This window comes from Lepisosteus oculatus, chromosome 3 (assembly GCF_040954835.1).
Source record: "Lepisosteus oculatus isolate fLepOcu1 chromosome 3, fLepOcu1.hap2, whole genome shotgun sequence".
NCBI lineage: Eukaryota > Metazoa > Chordata > Actinopteri > Semionotiformes > Lepisosteidae > Lepisosteus > Lepisosteus oculatus.
Window position 1 is genome coordinate 10,309,090 of NC_090698.1, and position 15,485 is coordinate 10,324,574.

General features: G+C 51.3%; 2 protein-coding genes across 5 annotated transcripts; both read right to left on the reverse strand.

Moving 5' to 3' along the window:
• Positions 1-399: 399 nt before the first annotated feature.
• Positions 400-8,165, reverse strand: gltpd2a (glycolipid transfer protein domain containing 2a). 2 transcript variants are annotated; one of them, XM_069186769.1, is made up of 4 exons: positions 7,695-8,165; positions 4,040-4,122; positions 3,336-3,499; positions 400-2,469 (listed from the first exon to the last, which is right to left on the reverse strand). In XM_069186769.1, the coding sequence occupies exons 1-4, from the start codon at positions 7,786-7,788 to the stop codon at positions 1,947-1,949; spliced, it is 864 nt and encodes a 287-aa protein (XP_069042870.1). In that variant the 5' UTR covers positions 7,789-8,165; the 3' UTR covers positions 400-1,946. The 2 variants fall into 2 exon arrangements, with proteins under 2 accessions (XP_069042870.1, XP_069042869.1); XM_069186768.1 differs by having other exon boundaries at positions 4,040-4,125.
• Positions 8,166-12,545: 4,380 nt separating this feature from the next.
• Positions 12,546-15,429, reverse strand: LOC107076566 (espin-like). 3 transcript variants are annotated; one of them, XM_015340518.2, is made up of 5 exons: positions 15,324-15,429; positions 13,968-14,043; positions 13,684-13,867; positions 13,153-13,268; positions 12,546-12,954 (listed from the first exon to the last, which is right to left on the reverse strand). In XM_015340518.2, the coding sequence occupies exons 2-5, from the start codon at positions 13,977-13,979 to the stop codon at positions 12,826-12,828; spliced, it is 441 nt and encodes a 146-aa protein (XP_015196004.1). In that variant the 5' UTR covers positions 13,980-14,043; positions 15,324-15,429; the 3' UTR covers positions 12,546-12,825. The 3 variants fall into 3 exon arrangements, with proteins under 3 accessions (XP_015196004.1, XP_015196003.1, XP_069042877.1); XM_015340517.2 differs by lacking the exon at positions 15,324-15,429 and adding an exon at positions 15,252-15,318; XM_069186776.1 differs by lacking the exon at positions 15,324-15,429 and adding an exon at positions 14,850-15,240.
• Positions 15,430-15,485: the final 56 nt, after the last annotated feature.

Below are 15,485 nucleotides of genomic sequence, written 5' to 3' on the forward strand. Positions count from 1 at the left end.
TCCCTCTCTCTCTGACGTTTGACCGGTGAGCTCTTCTCCTCCCCCAGGACCCAGCGGCCGCTGTCTCCTCCCTCCCTCTCCCTGTGCCAGAGCCAGGCTGCTGCAGGGGAAGAGCACTGCTAACACGGCCCTCTGGGGGGCTCAGCGAGGACAGGCCTGCGCTGTGGTCCGGTTGTCACCGGTTCTGGTCCGCCTGGGTTCCGCAGGAGCCAGAGTATGTCTGTCTGAAGGGGCACAGGGCGGGGCGGGGTGGTCCTGAACCAATCATCCAATCACGTGGCTCTCTGGGTCTGCTCCAGAACAGCGCCCCCTGTGGCTGCCCAGCCACCTATCCTCTTGCTCACCCTGTTGCTGGTCCAGTGGGGCATCCCGAACTAGGAATGTTTTTAACACCTTAGGTCTCGATGATTCTTTTTATAAGCAATATTACCAAAATGCAAAAACGTCCAACAACAGTAGTAGAGATTGCTTCACAATTTCAAGTTACATGTGAGACAGCAGCTGTGTACGCCCAGATCTTTAGGAAGGAATTCTGTAAAGGACACACATGAGTCCTACCGACTGTAAGAGCCAAGACCCAGAGTCTGCAGTAAATCCTCTTTACTGAAGATGCTGCCGGCACGTCAAAGGCACTGCTGCTATGTGTGTGCTTAGAGTGCCCCTGTGTGGCCACACCATGCTTCTGCACCCATTGGAATCCCAAAGTTCAGAACCCGCAGTCACAGTGCAAACCACTCTTCCTCCTATCTGCTGCTTTTTCTTAAGCATCAGCCTGAGCTTCTCAGTCAGGCCCTGAAGTGTGCACAGGCCCACATCTCCACTCAAAGATGTTTAGCTGACCAGCATCCACCAGATGGTGCTGCTATACGCTTTCAGGAAGTTTAAAAACACCTGCTTTTCTAGCTTCCTTTAGAGTAATCAAATAGTAAATCATCCACAGTCACTGTAAGACCAGCACAGTGTTTTAGGTTCAGGTAGTGTTTTAGGTTTTTGCCATGCTGAACTGATCTGCTCTGTGTTATACAGTGTTGCCCTGCACAGCGCTGGGCTCCTCTGCTCTGTGTTACACAGTGTTGCCCTGCACAGTGCTGGGCTCCTCTGCTCTGTTATACAGTGTTGCCCTGCACAGTGCTGGACTCCTCTGCTCTGTTACACAGTGTTGCCCTGCACAGTGCTGGGCTCCTCTGCTCTGTGTTACACAGTGTTGCCCTGCACAGTGCTGGACTCCTCTGCTCTGTTACACAGTGTTGCCCTGCACAGTGCTGGGCTCCTCTGCTCTGTGTTACACAGTGTTGCCCTGCACAGTGCTGGGCTCCTCTGTGCTGTGTTACACAGTGTTGCCCTGCACAGTGCTGGGCTTCTCTGTGCTGTGTTATACAGTGTTGCCCTGCACAGTGCTGGGCTCCTCTGCTCTGTGTTGTACAGTGTTGCCCTGCGCTGTGCAGCTCTGTGCTGTGTTATACAGTGTTGCCCTGTGCTGTGTTATAAAGTGCAGCTCTGTGTTGTGTAATACAATGCAGCTCTGTACTGTGTTATATAGTGTTGCCCTGCGCTGTGCAGCTCTGTGCTGTGTTGTACAGCGTTGCCCTGTGCTGTGTTATAAAGTACAGCTCTGTGTTGTGTTGTACAGTGTTGCCCTGCACCGTGCAACTCTGTGCTGTGTTGTACAGTGTTGCCCTGTGCTGTGTTATAAAGTGCAGCTCTGTGTTGTGTTGTACAGTGTTGCCCTGCACCGTGCAGCTCTGTGCTGTGTTGTACAGTGTTGCCCTGTGCTGTGTTATAAAGTGCAGCTCTGTGTTGTGTTGTACAGTGTTGCCCTGCACCGTGCAGCTCTGTGCTGTGTTGTACAGTGTTGCCCTGTGCTGTGTTATAAAGTGCAGCTCTGTGTTGTGTTGTACAGTGTTGCCCTGCACCGTGCTGCAGTCAGCTGCTCTCTGTCTCCCCCTCTAGGGCAGGTTCAGCATGTTGTGCTCCGCCAGCGTGTCCCTAGTCAGGTTGTAGACCCGCCCGATGGCCGGCAGGGCACTGCCCAGCACCCTGGCCACGCCCCGCTCGTCGCGCGCGCACACGATGTGCAGGAACTCGGGGCGCTCGGGCACGGCCAGGAAGGCCAGCTCGGCCGCCCGCTGCATCAGCCAGCTGTGGTGGCGCGCCAGGGCCTGCAGGTAGGCCTCGCGGCACAGCTCCGACGGGCTGCGGCGCTTGTCCCGGCCCAGCTTCTCCAGGAAGAGCTCCAGCCACTTCAGGGCCCGGTTCAGCACCAGCACGGTCCGGCAGCCGGAGGCGGTCTTCACCCGGAAGTTCACAATCCCTCGGGCGAGCTCCATCCGGATCATGGAGCGCAGGGTGCGGTAGGCATCGCCACTGGCGCGATCCGAGCCCCCCAGGGCCAGCTCTCGGACCACTCCAATCTTCCCAGTCACATCCTGGGAGATGAAGCCCAACACGGAGCCCAGTGCCTCCATGAACCTAGAACAGCAGAAGCGGAGGAGACAGATGCTGTGAGCGGTCATCTGGTTCGGCTGGTCACTTATCCAATCAAGAGGTTAGTGATTCAACTGGTCACTTATCCAATCAAGAGGTTAGTGATTCAGCTGGTCACTTATCCAATCAAGAGGTTGTGATTCAAGCGGTCACTTATCCAATCAAGAGGTTGTGATTCGGCTGGTCACTTATCCAATCAAGAGGTTGTGATTAAGGCGGTCACTTATCCAATGAAGAGGTTAGTGATTCAGCTGGTCACTTATCCAATCAAGAGGTTGTGATTCAAGCGGTCACTTATCCAATCAAGAGGTTGTGATTCGGCTGGTCACTTATCCAATCAAGAGGTTGTGATTAAGGCGGTCACTTATCCATTGAAGAGGTTAGTGATTCAGCTGGTCACTTATCCAATCAAGAGGTTAGTGATTCAGGCGGTCACTTATCCAATCAAGAGGTTAGTGATTCAGGTGGACACTTATCCAATCAAGAGGTTGAGATTTGGACGGTCACTTATCCAATCAAGAGGTTGAGATTTGGCCAGTCACTTGTCCAATCGAGACGATAGTGATTCAGGTGGTCACTTATCCAATCAAGAGGTTGTGATTCAGGCGGTCACTGAACCGGTCAAGTAGTTAGTGACTGTCCAGGTGTGTCGTTCGCTAGCCCAGCTGTGCAGTCGGTGTGTTGTTTGCTTGCCCGGCCAGCTGGTCAGTGTGTCGTTCGCTAGCCCGACTGTGCAGTCGGTGTGTCATTTGCTTGCCCAGCCAGCTGGTCAGTGTGTTGTCAGTGTGTTGTGCTTGCCGGTCAGCCTGTGTGTGGTGCAGCACTGCCCAGTGCTCCAAAGGGACACTCACTTGACCAGCTCCTCCCAGCCGGACAGGTAGTGCTCCAGCAGCACGTCTTGGTCCTCGGTCACAGCGTCAGTGAACTCCCTCACCACCCGGCTCATCTGGAACCTCTGATCTGGACACTGAGGAATGGGCTGTGAGCTACCAACACTGGACACTGGACTGCCAGCCTGGACACAGCCGGAGAACAAGAATAATGCAATGTGCAGTCTTAATGGACTGTAGTGTCCAGTGTTTCTGTATTAACCCTTCTCTCTCAGTGCAGTGTTAATATACTGTCGTGTCCAGTGTGTCTGTATTAACCCCTCTCTCTCTCAGAGCAGTGTTAATGTGCTGTAGTGTCCAGTGTGTTTGTATTAACCCCTCTCTCTCAGTGCAGTGTTAATGGACTGTAGTGTCCAGTGTGTCTGTATTAACCCCTCTCTCTCAGTGCAGTGTTAGTGTACTGTAGTGTCCAGTGTGTCTGTATTAACCCCTCTCTCTCAGTGCAGTGTTAGTGTACTGTAGTGTCCAGTGTGTCTGTATTAACCCCTCTCTCTCAGTGCAGTGGTAATGTACTGTAGTGTCCAGTGTGTCTGTATTAACCCCTCTCTCTCAGTGCAGTGTTAATGTACTGTAGTGTCCAGTGTGTCTGTATTAACCCCTCTCTCTCAGTGCAGTGTTAATGTACTGTAGTGTCCAGTGTGTCTGTATTACCACCTCTCTCTCACCTCAGGATTGAGGCTCCCATCAACAGCAGTGTTGTAAAGGCTCATACAGGGCCAGAATGCAGAGCAGTCCTGCAGCCTCGTCTCTGCTGTCGAAAGAAAGAACCAGCGTTGATTTAACATGATCACACTCTCATCCCTGAATCCTCAGGCCTGAGTGACCCTGTGCCAGAATCCCCATTTCCTTTATTTACACAAGATTTCTTCTTGTTGGCCATTTTCAGTAATCCTCTTTGTCTCATACAACAGCTCTACACTAAACACTGAGAGGTACCGGGAGCCGGTCCTGACTCCCGTGAAGCGTAGTTTAGGACCCTCTGCAGACGGTATAATCCAGAAGTGACTGGAGAAGGGCAATGGAGAAAACACGGAGGGGAATGGAAGGGATGGCGAACAGGGGGCGGTGCCGACAGTGATCCAGGTGCAAGGGGGGGGGGCCCAGAACAGTCCAAAACAGGACATCCGGGCGCAATCCAAAATCCAAAACGAGGTGACCCATCCACGAACAGGATCAGGGACAAGGAAATTTAAAAAAACGGAGTGACGGGGCCAGGCGCTCCGAGCCCCGGACTCAGCTGGTCGGGACGCTGTTCGGAAGCCTCTGCCTTCAAGCCACAGACGTAGGGCGGCTGGTTGGTAGGCGGGCATCCTTGCCTCCGGACCTCCATGTTCCAAGCGGAGCCCTGGGCTTCAGAGGCACGAGGTTTAGATAACACCAGTGAATCCAGGGACAGGCGTACGTGATAATGAAACTAACACACAAAAGGGTCGGAGCGCCCTCCAGAGGAGGGATGACGACTGGGACATGAGATCGGAGTCTCATCCATTAGCGGAACCCCCCCATCACTTCCTTGTACCCAGATGGACACTATACCTGCACACCGTCACTGCTAGACCAAGACACTCGAAGATGATGCAGTCAAGCACTTCTCTCGTCCTAAATAATATTAACCTGATCATTTGTAATGTTTTATAAGGAAAACTACATAACTCCATAATATTTTAGTTCAGTGTAATTATAAGTGTCAATCGCACTGTACTGTATGTCCATATACTGTATACTGTACAGCACCCTGTTTAAGATCAGAGCACATCCCTCCTGTATATGACAGCGCCCAGGACACCCCTACAGACTCATTCTCTGACATCCTTCATCCCACATCATCCGGCCCTGCACACACCTTTCTAATGATGCTTTCTTTCCCAATTTAGCAGTTCCAGTATGACGCCCCTCTGCTGTCACACAAGTGTTAACATTCTCTCACCTTGTAAGGACATTTATTCTGCAGGTATAAACTGTCCTGCTGCTTAGCATTGAAACTCTGTCTCTTTAGTGATGCAGATTGGAGGTTGAACACCTTACCTGTCACGGACGTCCAAAGGGACTAACCGTGGGGAGCAGGAGAGAGGAAAAAGACCCATATGCGTAGCGGCGAGACGGGAAAAAGGCCCGGGCTCATTAGTGCAAAGAGTTCAGGAATGCCGTATAGAAACCTATGCCCTCAGGGAGCGGACGTGGGGCGCCCTGGTGCTAGGCGGGTCTCAGGACATCCGAACGTCAATGCTGAGCCAGGACAGAGTGCAAGACCCGGAAATATATAGCCCAAGGGAAAGAGAGGGACAGGAAGGACAGCAGACCGGAAACTAGGGACAGGACAGAGAAGGAGCGCCCTCTGGCTGCAGAGGGCGTGACATTACCTCGTACTTTAACAGTTTCACCGTGGTTTAAAATGCACTCATCAATGCTGCTTCTTTCTAGCCCTAAATATAAAAATAGTTCAGTTGCAGTTTCCCTTCAATACATAGGCTGATGGTACAGGACTATGACATGGGTTACACTGTATGGTTAACTTAGCCTTTGTCGAAAGGTACAGTAAGACAAAATAAAGGTGATTTGCTTTAACAGCTGCAGCAACTCGTTTCCTTCTACAAGGTGCTCAACAGGACAGTGGAAGTTATCGCATCTAATCACACGACTAATACACAAAATATGAAACCAACTTTTATCACATAACAGTCACGATCGCAAACCCCTCCTCTTAAGGGCGCTCCAGCCCTTCCTCGTTTGTTTCATCTCCCACACCTGTTCCCTGTTCCCTGTTCCAGCCCCTTTTCAGTTCCCCCTTAAAAGCCAGACGCTGACGCTAATCCGGGCTCTGCATTGTGCGAGCCGGGGACCTGGATGCGCCTGGCTCCCTTATGGTTTTAGTTTCTGTTTCTTGTTCTCGTTCCTGTCCCCCCTGCCGGTCCCGACCCGGTTCTGATTTTCATCGTCTGTCTCGGATGGATCGCCTGGCCTTGGACTTTTGCGTCGTTTTGGATTCCCCGTTTGACTCCTCCCTGGATCGTTTGCCTCGGCCACACCTCCCCCGACCACTGGCACTCGCCCCCGTCTTCATCCCCACCTCCTGCGTGCCTTTTTCCCTCCTGTTTTCTCACTCAACCCCGGATTGTGTCGTCTGCATAGGGTCCGGAAAGAACTCTCCCTGACAATAACGAAGGTGAGAGAAACTTCATTCCGAGCCTATGTACAGTATACAGAGTAAGAGCTGGGAATCCCATGCAGTGTGTGGGGTCTGTGGGGCAGACCCAGTGTGCGTCGCTGTTCTTATCAAGCTCAATAGACATGAAACGGCACAAGGCTGTGTCCTCCTCTGGGGAAGAATTTCCCAAAACGCAGGACTTGTATTTGTGGAGGAGGTGCTGCGCCGTAGCTGGTGCCATCACCTGAACAGCAGATTTCAGTGAGCGCAATCGAATTCAACATATCGAATTTGAGACGGTTTAGCCGGCAGGTACTTCTTACTCGTTCACGCAGTGTGCAGATCACGTTCTGGGGTGAAACGCCAGCTGCAGAACCTGCACTTATTTGATCATATATCGCACTGACTCTCGTCGAGAAACCCGTCAATGGGACCACAACCAGTGCCCGTGTCTCCTGGCTAGCTTAATATTCCTTGGAAAAGGAACCTTTCTGCTGATCCAGTTCTCTGGTTTGTGTGTGCGACCCCTGTGTTCTGAACAGCCAAAAGCTCGACAGTGAGGCATCGTTTAACATGTATACGCGAGTTCAAAAAGACAAAAAGGATGACTGTTGCCAGGAGACCATGTTTCTCATTTGCTTACAGTGACTAGTGAGCAGGAAGGGCTGCTTTCACTACGCCGGGCAAACGTTTGAGGTCAAAATTCTTCCAGGATGGGGGGTACCTTTAAAGCGGAGACGACGTCACCGAAAGTGTGTGGCGCGCCCTCTCTTTAAAGCCCTGGCCAAACACGAAGGCAGTGCGTACAGTTAGAATTCAAACCGAAATAAAAACTACACATCCCAGTTAACATGGAATCGCTTGCCCAGCCTACTTTAATATCGCAATGCGCACAAACTCTTGCCCCGGCCACGGACAGTGGTTTCTCCTCTGCCTGCGACAACATGGCAACCGTGCAGTACTTTCACAAAGTTCACGATTTTGCACTTTATTTGACATTTGTAACATTCTGCAACACGATCAAATGATTTGTTGCCAAAATGCAAGAGCCAGTCTGAGAAATTGGATCTGCAGTTCCCCTTAAGCCTCACAGACCCCCCCCCTGTAACGCTTTGTAAGCTTCCACTGGCAGTGACTGACGAGGCCCTGCCGTGTGGTAGCGGGCTGGTACTCACGGAGCCAGGCCGAGCCGATGAAGAGCAGGAGGGCAGCGATGCCCAGGGCCAGGAGCTGCCGCCCGCGCCAGCCAATCGCCAAGTGACATGCCATCCTCTTCTTCACCCTCTCTGCCCTTCCTCTCTCCTCTGATTTCTCCTTCCTCTCCCTCTGGCTCCTTCCTCTCTCCTCTCTGATTTCTCCTTCCTCTTCCTCTCCCTCTGTGTCTTTGCTCGGTCGTACTGCTCTATCCCTCCTTCGTGCCCCTGACGTCCTCCCTGCCTCCGCCTCCCTGCCTCTCCGTCTCGGCTTCGGCCTCGGTCAGCCTCCCCTCCGTCTGCCCCTCTCTCGGAGGTCTGGCTTCCTGTATGTCCAGGTGGGTTGTTTTCTGCACGGTTTGGGGCAAAACCTCCCTCCTTCCTGCCTGCGGCCTCTTCTCTCCAGCTTTGTCTTCCCTGCCCGCCTCCTCCGCCTCTCGCTGTCGGTAAAAACCTTTCCGCAAAGTCCAGAGTTTAGCTGCCGGTATTTATTCTTTCCTTTGCATAGTGCGAAGGCCACGTCACTCTGACCTAGGATAACCTACAGAAATTGCTCTGTTGCAATCACACTGTTATCTCAGCTGGGCAGGGAAACTCAGTCCAGCCTATCTGTAACTACACAGCAACACTCATCACCATCAGATCTGTAGAGACTGTAAAGACACTCAGTCCAGCTCATCTGTATCTTCACATTCACACTCATCACCATCAGATCTGTAGAGACTGTAAACACACTCAGTCCAGCTCATCTGTATCTTCAAATTCACACTCATCACCATCAGATCTGTAGAGACCGTAAAGACACTCAGTCCAGCTCATCTGTAACTACCCATTAAAGTTCTTGATAGCAAAACCTGAGAATTAAAAGAAATATATTACATACATGCAACAAATAAGGGTGAAAAATCACAAACGTTTAATAGTGAATGCACTGACATTTTGTTGAAAAGACATGACAGACGTTTATTTGAAGTGCAGATGACATTTGTCGTTAACAGGTGCTGTACTGTGGCAGTGGTGTGCGTGAGCACTGAGGAAGGGGGAAGGAGCAGGTAGTTAAGAGAGAGATAGAGCGATGGAGTAGATTACGAGTAGAGAAGGAAGGGCTGTAGGACAGGATTAGATAGAAAAGAGACAGATAGGAATGTGTCCAGTGTCTATGTCCAGACTGTGGTCACTGAGCCGGTCCTCCCTGGACAGCCTCTCTGGGCAACCTGGTCTGTCTGTGTCCAGTTTCTGTGTCCAGGCTGTGGTCACTGAGCCTGTCCCCTCTGGATAGACAGGTCTGTCTGTGTCCAGAGTCTGTGTCCAGGCTGTGGTCACTGAGCCTGTCCTGTCTGGACAGAGAACCGTGAGGGGGGTCCGCTGCTGTAGGAACTTTCCACCACTTCAGGACAGACGTGATGTGATCTCCAAGTCCCGGTTCGAGCTGCTGAGCTTTGAACATTTATTTCTGCTATACTGCTAGGGTCTCCTGCAGGCAGGGAGCAACAGCAATCAGTCCTTAAAAAAGGAGGAATGGAGGCTTGGAGAATCTGGGGCTCCTCTTTACGTTGGACACCCAGGAGCTGCACAGGCTCAGGGGTAACGGGAGTGAAAACCTGATTGAGGGCGTTTTGTCATCTCATGTACATGGGGGGCTTCAGTTCTTCACTGGTGTACAGACACCTGCTGACTGTGCGAGGGTTTAATCCAGTCAGTGCTTAACTGCATTTCACACTGTCTGTAGAAAACTCTTTCACATCTGAATTTAAAACAAACCACCCCCCCAGCTGCCAGGTCCTGCAGTGTTTGTGCCTGCTCCGTTTTGTGCTTTGTATCGTGTGATACACTTCATCTCTGTTTCACAACACCTTCGACAGGGCTTCAGATTCCTCTTCTGTCTGCAGTGTGTTTTCTACTATATGTTTAACAGAAGAGCGTTGTGCACCATGTGAGATATTACTACTGCGTAAATTGTCTACTGCACTGTACAGCACAGATAAAAGCATTCAGAGGAGGCCAGTAGTACCACTCGGAGCCACAAGAGGGCACACCGGCTCAGGATAATCGGCTCTGCTTCTTCGTTAGAATGCCTGAACTCGCTCACAGGTGCCCTTCATGGAGAAAAGCAGAATAAAAGTTCAGGGGAGATGAGATATTAGGTTGTTTTCAGTTTTTTCCCCACATTCAGTTATCAGTTTTGTGGGGGAGGGTTATGTGTTTTTGGAGGTTCCAGGAGGATGTTTCTGCTTTTCTCTGTGTGGGTTTCTGGGTCTTCCCTCACTGTAATGAGGGTGGTGATGCTGCTGGTGTTGTTGTGGTGTATGATATTGTTTAGTTGCTCTGGTCTGTAATTCTTGTTCTAGTGTAGTGGCTCACGCTAAGCAGAAAACTAGCAGAGTTAAAAAACGAGGTCTTAGGATAAGTGGAGGACACAAGGGGCAGTAATAGGCCCAAAATAAGTCTTTCAAAAGGCAATGAAAGAATTGAGACATCTGCCTTCAGACAGGCTTCTCGTACTGTGATGAGATCAGTTATCCAGTGTTTCGCTGATGTTCTTGCGGTGATGCCTGATCTGACTGGTGTGTCTACTCCTGTAGAGCGTGGAATCCGAGTGAACTTCACAAATGCTCAGGGAGACGTGGGGGAGAGCAGGTAACCGCTCATGACTGGAGTTCGGCCTCCACTTTTACAGCTTGACTTGCTCCCTGTGTGCGAGGTCTCTGCTGCAGTAAGACTGGAATGAGTGTGCAGGGGAGTCCCCGAGGACCCTCTGCTCAGTGAGGAATACTGAGAGTCAGCCTAGTTTGTCTCCTGGGACATGTCTACCCCCGCCCCAGAACTTCACATCATGCAGTTACAGCACATGCAGCTCAAGCTCTTGTAGAATTAGGCTGTAGTAGGTCCCCTGGTCTTGTGCTGGTCTGTAGGTACTCGGGCGACTCTGGGAGGAGAAAGGGTCATTGTACTGGGTGTTGTACATGAGTATAAAAGCTACAATACTTTACGAACTGAGCAACTTTTCTATTTAGACTAGGCTGCATCTGCTTGGTGGAGGAGATCCCTCAAGCACAACTGAACCGGAGAGTGGGTGTAGCTGGAGTTTCTGATATTGCTCCTAAATGGTTCAGCTTTTACTGTATGGATTGTCTCTTGGGGGATTCAGTTTTGAAAGTGAACTCATTAAGTGTGCTGTCAGTCAGGGCTCGATACCGCACTCCCTCCCTTCCAGTATTTACATGTTCCCACTTGGTCAGCTATTAAAATCACGTGATCTAAATGATCACTTCTACGGTGATCATGCTCAAATCTACTTCATACTAAACCTGACACTGAAGTGGCTGTCTCTGTGCCAACTGCGTCGCTAACACAAAAACCTGGATGACTCAATTCCCTCTGTGTAAGCTGGGCCAAGACTGAAGTCATGCATCTCAGCACCTCCACCAGCTCTGTAAAGCCACTGTAGTAACCTGATCCACGAACGGCACGGTACTTTAAATCTGCATTGAAGAATTCGGGGGTGATATCTAATCCAGGATTGACTTTTTACACATGTGAAAACAGTGTCTTATGTTGTCGCACACTGTACAGTGTAACTGAAAAACTAGTCGACGTGCCAGCAGCCATATCGCCCTGCAGCTCAACTCACAGCCCCCTGGAGCCCAGCAGGTGTGAGCCTGGTCAGTACCTGGATGGGAGACTCCTGGGAAAAACTAAGGTTGCTGCTGGAAGATGTGTTAGTGGGGCCAGCAGGGGGTGCTCACCCTGCGGTCTGTGTGGGTCCTAATGCCCCAGTATAGTGACAGGGACACTATACTGTAAAAAGGCTCCGTCCTTCAAATGAGATGTAAAACCAAGGTCCTGACTCTCTGTGATCATGTGTTATCCAGGTGAGGCTGCCCACTGGTGGTGGTGGAGGGGATCCCCATCACCTGTAAAGTGCTTTGAGTGGAGTATCCAGAAAAGTACTATATAAGTGTAAGCAATTATTTCATTTTCTCTCAAATTGAGTACTGCAATGGCCTACTTGCTGGGGTATCTACTGCACATTGAAAAAACGTCCATGTGTCCATAATTCAGCAGCCAGAATCCTGACCAGGTCTTGTGGAAGTGATCACATTACTCCTGTCCTGGCGTCCTTGCACTGGCTTCCTGTCAAATTCCATGTGGACTAATCCTCCTGCTCATCTATAAGGCTCTATATGGCTTGGCACCTCAGTGCAGTGAGGAGCCTCTGAATTAAAAACCCACCTGCCCTGTCCTCTGCTGGAAGGGCTCCTCAGATAAACTGTGCTTTCAGGACACACCCCCACTCGGAGCTGTTTAAAATGGCGGAGCATGTGGTGGCCTGAGCTGTTGATATGACTGATATGAGATGTTGATATGTCTCTGACGCCTCCCCATGGCAATGTGTTCCATCTTGATTTCTCATTTCCTGTTCCTTTCACCACATCCCCCGTGTATCGCCGTTTTTAAAAAAAAACACCATTCAAGTTGTGTCCACTCCTTCCGGCAGGTTCTGGTTTTCCTTTCTGAAATGTTAATCTTGACGCAACTGGCTCCCATTGTCAGAGTGAAATTGCCCCAGGCGCTCGCGTCACATGTAATGCTCCTGTGGCCCTTGGAGAAGGAAAACACGACGCTTGCTTTGTAAAGAGGTCATTCCCCTGGGAGGACGTTTCATTTCAGGAGTTCATTTCCCCTGTCAGCCAGTCACGCGAGGTATCGGACAGACGGGAGAGAGAGAGGGGGAGAGAAGGAAAACAGTCAATAAGGTGAAACGTGCCAAACAGGAGGAAGACAGGCTGTAGTTCACCGAGAGGGGAGAACAGCAGAAAGCCCATGACGGACTGTGAGCACAGAGGGAGTGTCTTTATTGTTGTTAAAGGCAGGAATTCTCTAAAAGAACAAACAGCCCTTCCATCCGAGAATCCGGCAGTATGGGTCCTTGCTTCCGTGGGGAAGATTATTGCAGTTACACAAATCCTCTTTAAGTGAAAGACTGGGAATGCTAACCCATCACATGACTGGCAGCAGAGTATCTCAGCATATTTACAGTATAATCCTACCCTATAATACCTGGCTGACTAACATATATACAGAGTACTTCCTGAGTAGGACAGCCGTGAGGTCAGTTCCCCATCCCGTTGGGTAGAGGCATGCTGCCCGCCTCTCCTCTCCTCCCATTGGCTATCCCAGGAGGCGAAGCAGGTGGCGGTGCTGTGGTGGGCGGGAAGAAGTCGGGGCTCAGGGGGCGATTCTGGATGACACACACAGAAAGGGGCGTCAGGGGCATTCCATCCTCGTGCGTTTGTGTACATCTGTGGTCACTTCACAAAGAAGGAGTATAGGAAGAGCATGCAGACCGAAACACACACCAACACCGAGAGACACGCAGCCAGAGGGGGAGGTGGAGGGACAAACGGATACACAGAGCCACACGGACAGGCAGACTGACCGCTCGACCGCGGCCAGAAAACACTCTGGTCAGTCCACTGCTGTGGGAAACGTGTCTGAGAGTCCGACCAGTCTTCAGCTCCGACAGCAACTCAGGGCTGCTGAGAGAGAGACACCCTGTGAGAGAAAGAGACATGTTAATACAGACACACTGGACACTACAGTCCATTAACGCTGCACTGAGAGAGAGGGGTTAGTACAGACACACTGGACACTACAGTCCATTAACGCTGCACTGAGAGAGAGAAGGGTTAATACAGACACACTGGACACTACAGTACATTAACACTGCACCGAGAGAGAGGGGTTAATACAGACACACTGGACACTACAGTCCATTAACACTGCACTGAGAGAGAGAGGGGTTAATACAGACACACTGGACACTACAGTCCATTAACACTGCACCGAGAGAGAGGGGTTAATACAGACACACTGGACACTACAGTCCATTAACACTGCACTGAGAGAGAGGGGTTAATACAGGCACACTGGACACTACAGTCCATTACCACTGCACTGAGAGACTCACTGTCTTTACTGGGGGAGCCCGCCTGTGGGGAGGTAGGTGACAGGGGCGATAAGGGCCCTGTCGGCGATGTTGGAGTGCCGGAGGTCAGGGGTGAGACCAGGGGGTTATCCGTGGTGGAACAGAGTCTGGGGGTCATCGGGATAATAAGAACCTCAGGTCGCCTACAGGGGGCGTCCTCTGAGTTCTGCAGAGAGTGGGAGAAGACGCATCATCCCTTTTCTCACTTGTTTTCAGACATTACAAGCCATCCAGACTCCAGGGGAAGAAGGGCTGTTTCCTGTTACCTGGGGATCCATTCCTGGGGGCTCCTGGTCCCTGGGTGGCCTGATGGACCCTCCTGTCCACAGACTGCAGACTGGCCTGCAGGGGAGAGACAGAGGCGTTCTGAGCTCCAGAGGCACACAGCTGCTCGGAGAACAACTGGAGCAGTGATTCACGGTGACAGATCTCTGCAGACTGTCAGACAGGTAGGAAGGCAGGGAGACAGACAGGCAGGGAGACACACTTATAGACTGGCAGACAGACAGGCAGGGAGACACACTGACAGACTGACTGACAGGCAGGGAGACACACTGACAGACTGACTGACAAGGCAGGGAGACAGACAGGCAGGGAGACACACTTATAGACTGGCAGACAGACAGGCAGATGAACAGCTCTCCCCTCACTGTCCTGCTGGGAGAGTAACAGACACTTTCTGCGCCTGTGAACCCGGATACAGCACTTCCTGCTACCTCCCTGTGCTGGTCAGTGATCCTGGGTATTTATAGACAGGAGTAATGGATACTCCTCTGACCCTGGGCAGCACACACACACTCATACACACACTAACACACTCACATAAACGTCAACACACACACCCATACACACAGTAACACCACACACACGAACATACTCATATAGCATAAAGACACCCATACAGACACACTAACACAGCAAACACACAGTCATAACACACACAGTCCCAGCACACACTTACACACTCACATAGACGTCAACACACACACTCATACACACAGTAACACCACACACACGAACATACTCATATAGCATAAAGACATCCATACAGACACACTTACACACGGTCATAACACACACAGTCCCAGCACACACTAACACACTCATATACGCACACATACACGCACGGTCACCCCTAGACCACGCACTTAATCCAGCCCAGTCGGGTCACGGCGGCGCGACAGCTGGCTCCGAGCGGAGATCGGGCTGCTTTCCCAGACCGGGCCCAGCCTGCGATCCGAGCGCCGCTCCCGGGGCACAAAGTCCGTGAGGAGCCAGAGGCGCTTATCTCAGGTGTTTTGCAGAGGGAGGAGCCGGGGTGCTGCGGTGTCGCCCGGAGCCGGTCCCGGGACCGTCACTATCCGAACCGACGCGTCCTAACTGCGCCCCCTTTTTCTTTTAAAAAAATTACGACGAATGCGTTTTGCGCTTGTTCGTTCTTTTTTTTCCCTCTGAGATTTCTTGTTCCGTCTCGTCTCCGCAGACGCATTCAGAGAACTGCGTTCCCACAGCGGGACAGAGAGCCTCTCCCCCGGGACAGGCTCCATTACCTCCAGACACACCTGCTGCTGTGCCTGTGCATCGTGATAGCGTTCAAGCAAACAGGATGTAATTGTGCAAACCTCGGTTTTTTCGCCTTTTTTTGTTTTGAGTTCTGCGGCGCTCCGTGTTTTGATGTCTGATGTGTTTCCCTCCCCGTTAATTAATGACCCCGGCTTTTATAGCGTCCCGGGTCCAGGGGTTGCTGTCATGGTAACAGCGAGGTAAAGGGGGAAAAAAAAGAG

Excerpts from the sequence above, each read along its gene's own strand:
- gltpd2a (XM_069186768.1), bottom strand. The coding sequence starts at position 7,788 with ATGGCATGTCACTTGGCGATTGGCTGGCGCGGGCGGCAGCTCCTGGCC. Across the intron at positions 3,500-4,039 it reads ATGGGAGCCTCAATCCTGAG|GCTGGCAGTCCAGTGTCCAG; the intron begins GTGAGAGAGAGG and ends GGCTGTGTCCAG. Across the intron at positions 2,470-3,335 it reads GGCTGGGAGGAGCTGGTCAA|GTTCATGGAGGCACTGGGCT; the intron begins GTGAGTGTCCCT and ends CTGCTGTTCTAG.
- LOC107076566 (XM_015340517.2), bottom strand. The coding sequence starts at position 15,283 with ATGCACAGGCACAGCAGCAGGTGTGTCTGGAG. Across the intron at positions 13,868-13,967 it reads CCCCAGGAATGGATCCCCAG|AACTCAGAGGACGCCCCCTG; the intron begins GTAACAGGAAAC and ends CACTCTCTGCAG. Across the intron at positions 13,269-13,683 it reads GGGCTCCCCCAGTAAAGACA|GGTGTCTCTCTCTCAGCAGC; the intron begins GTGAGTCTCTCA and ends TTTCTCTCACAG.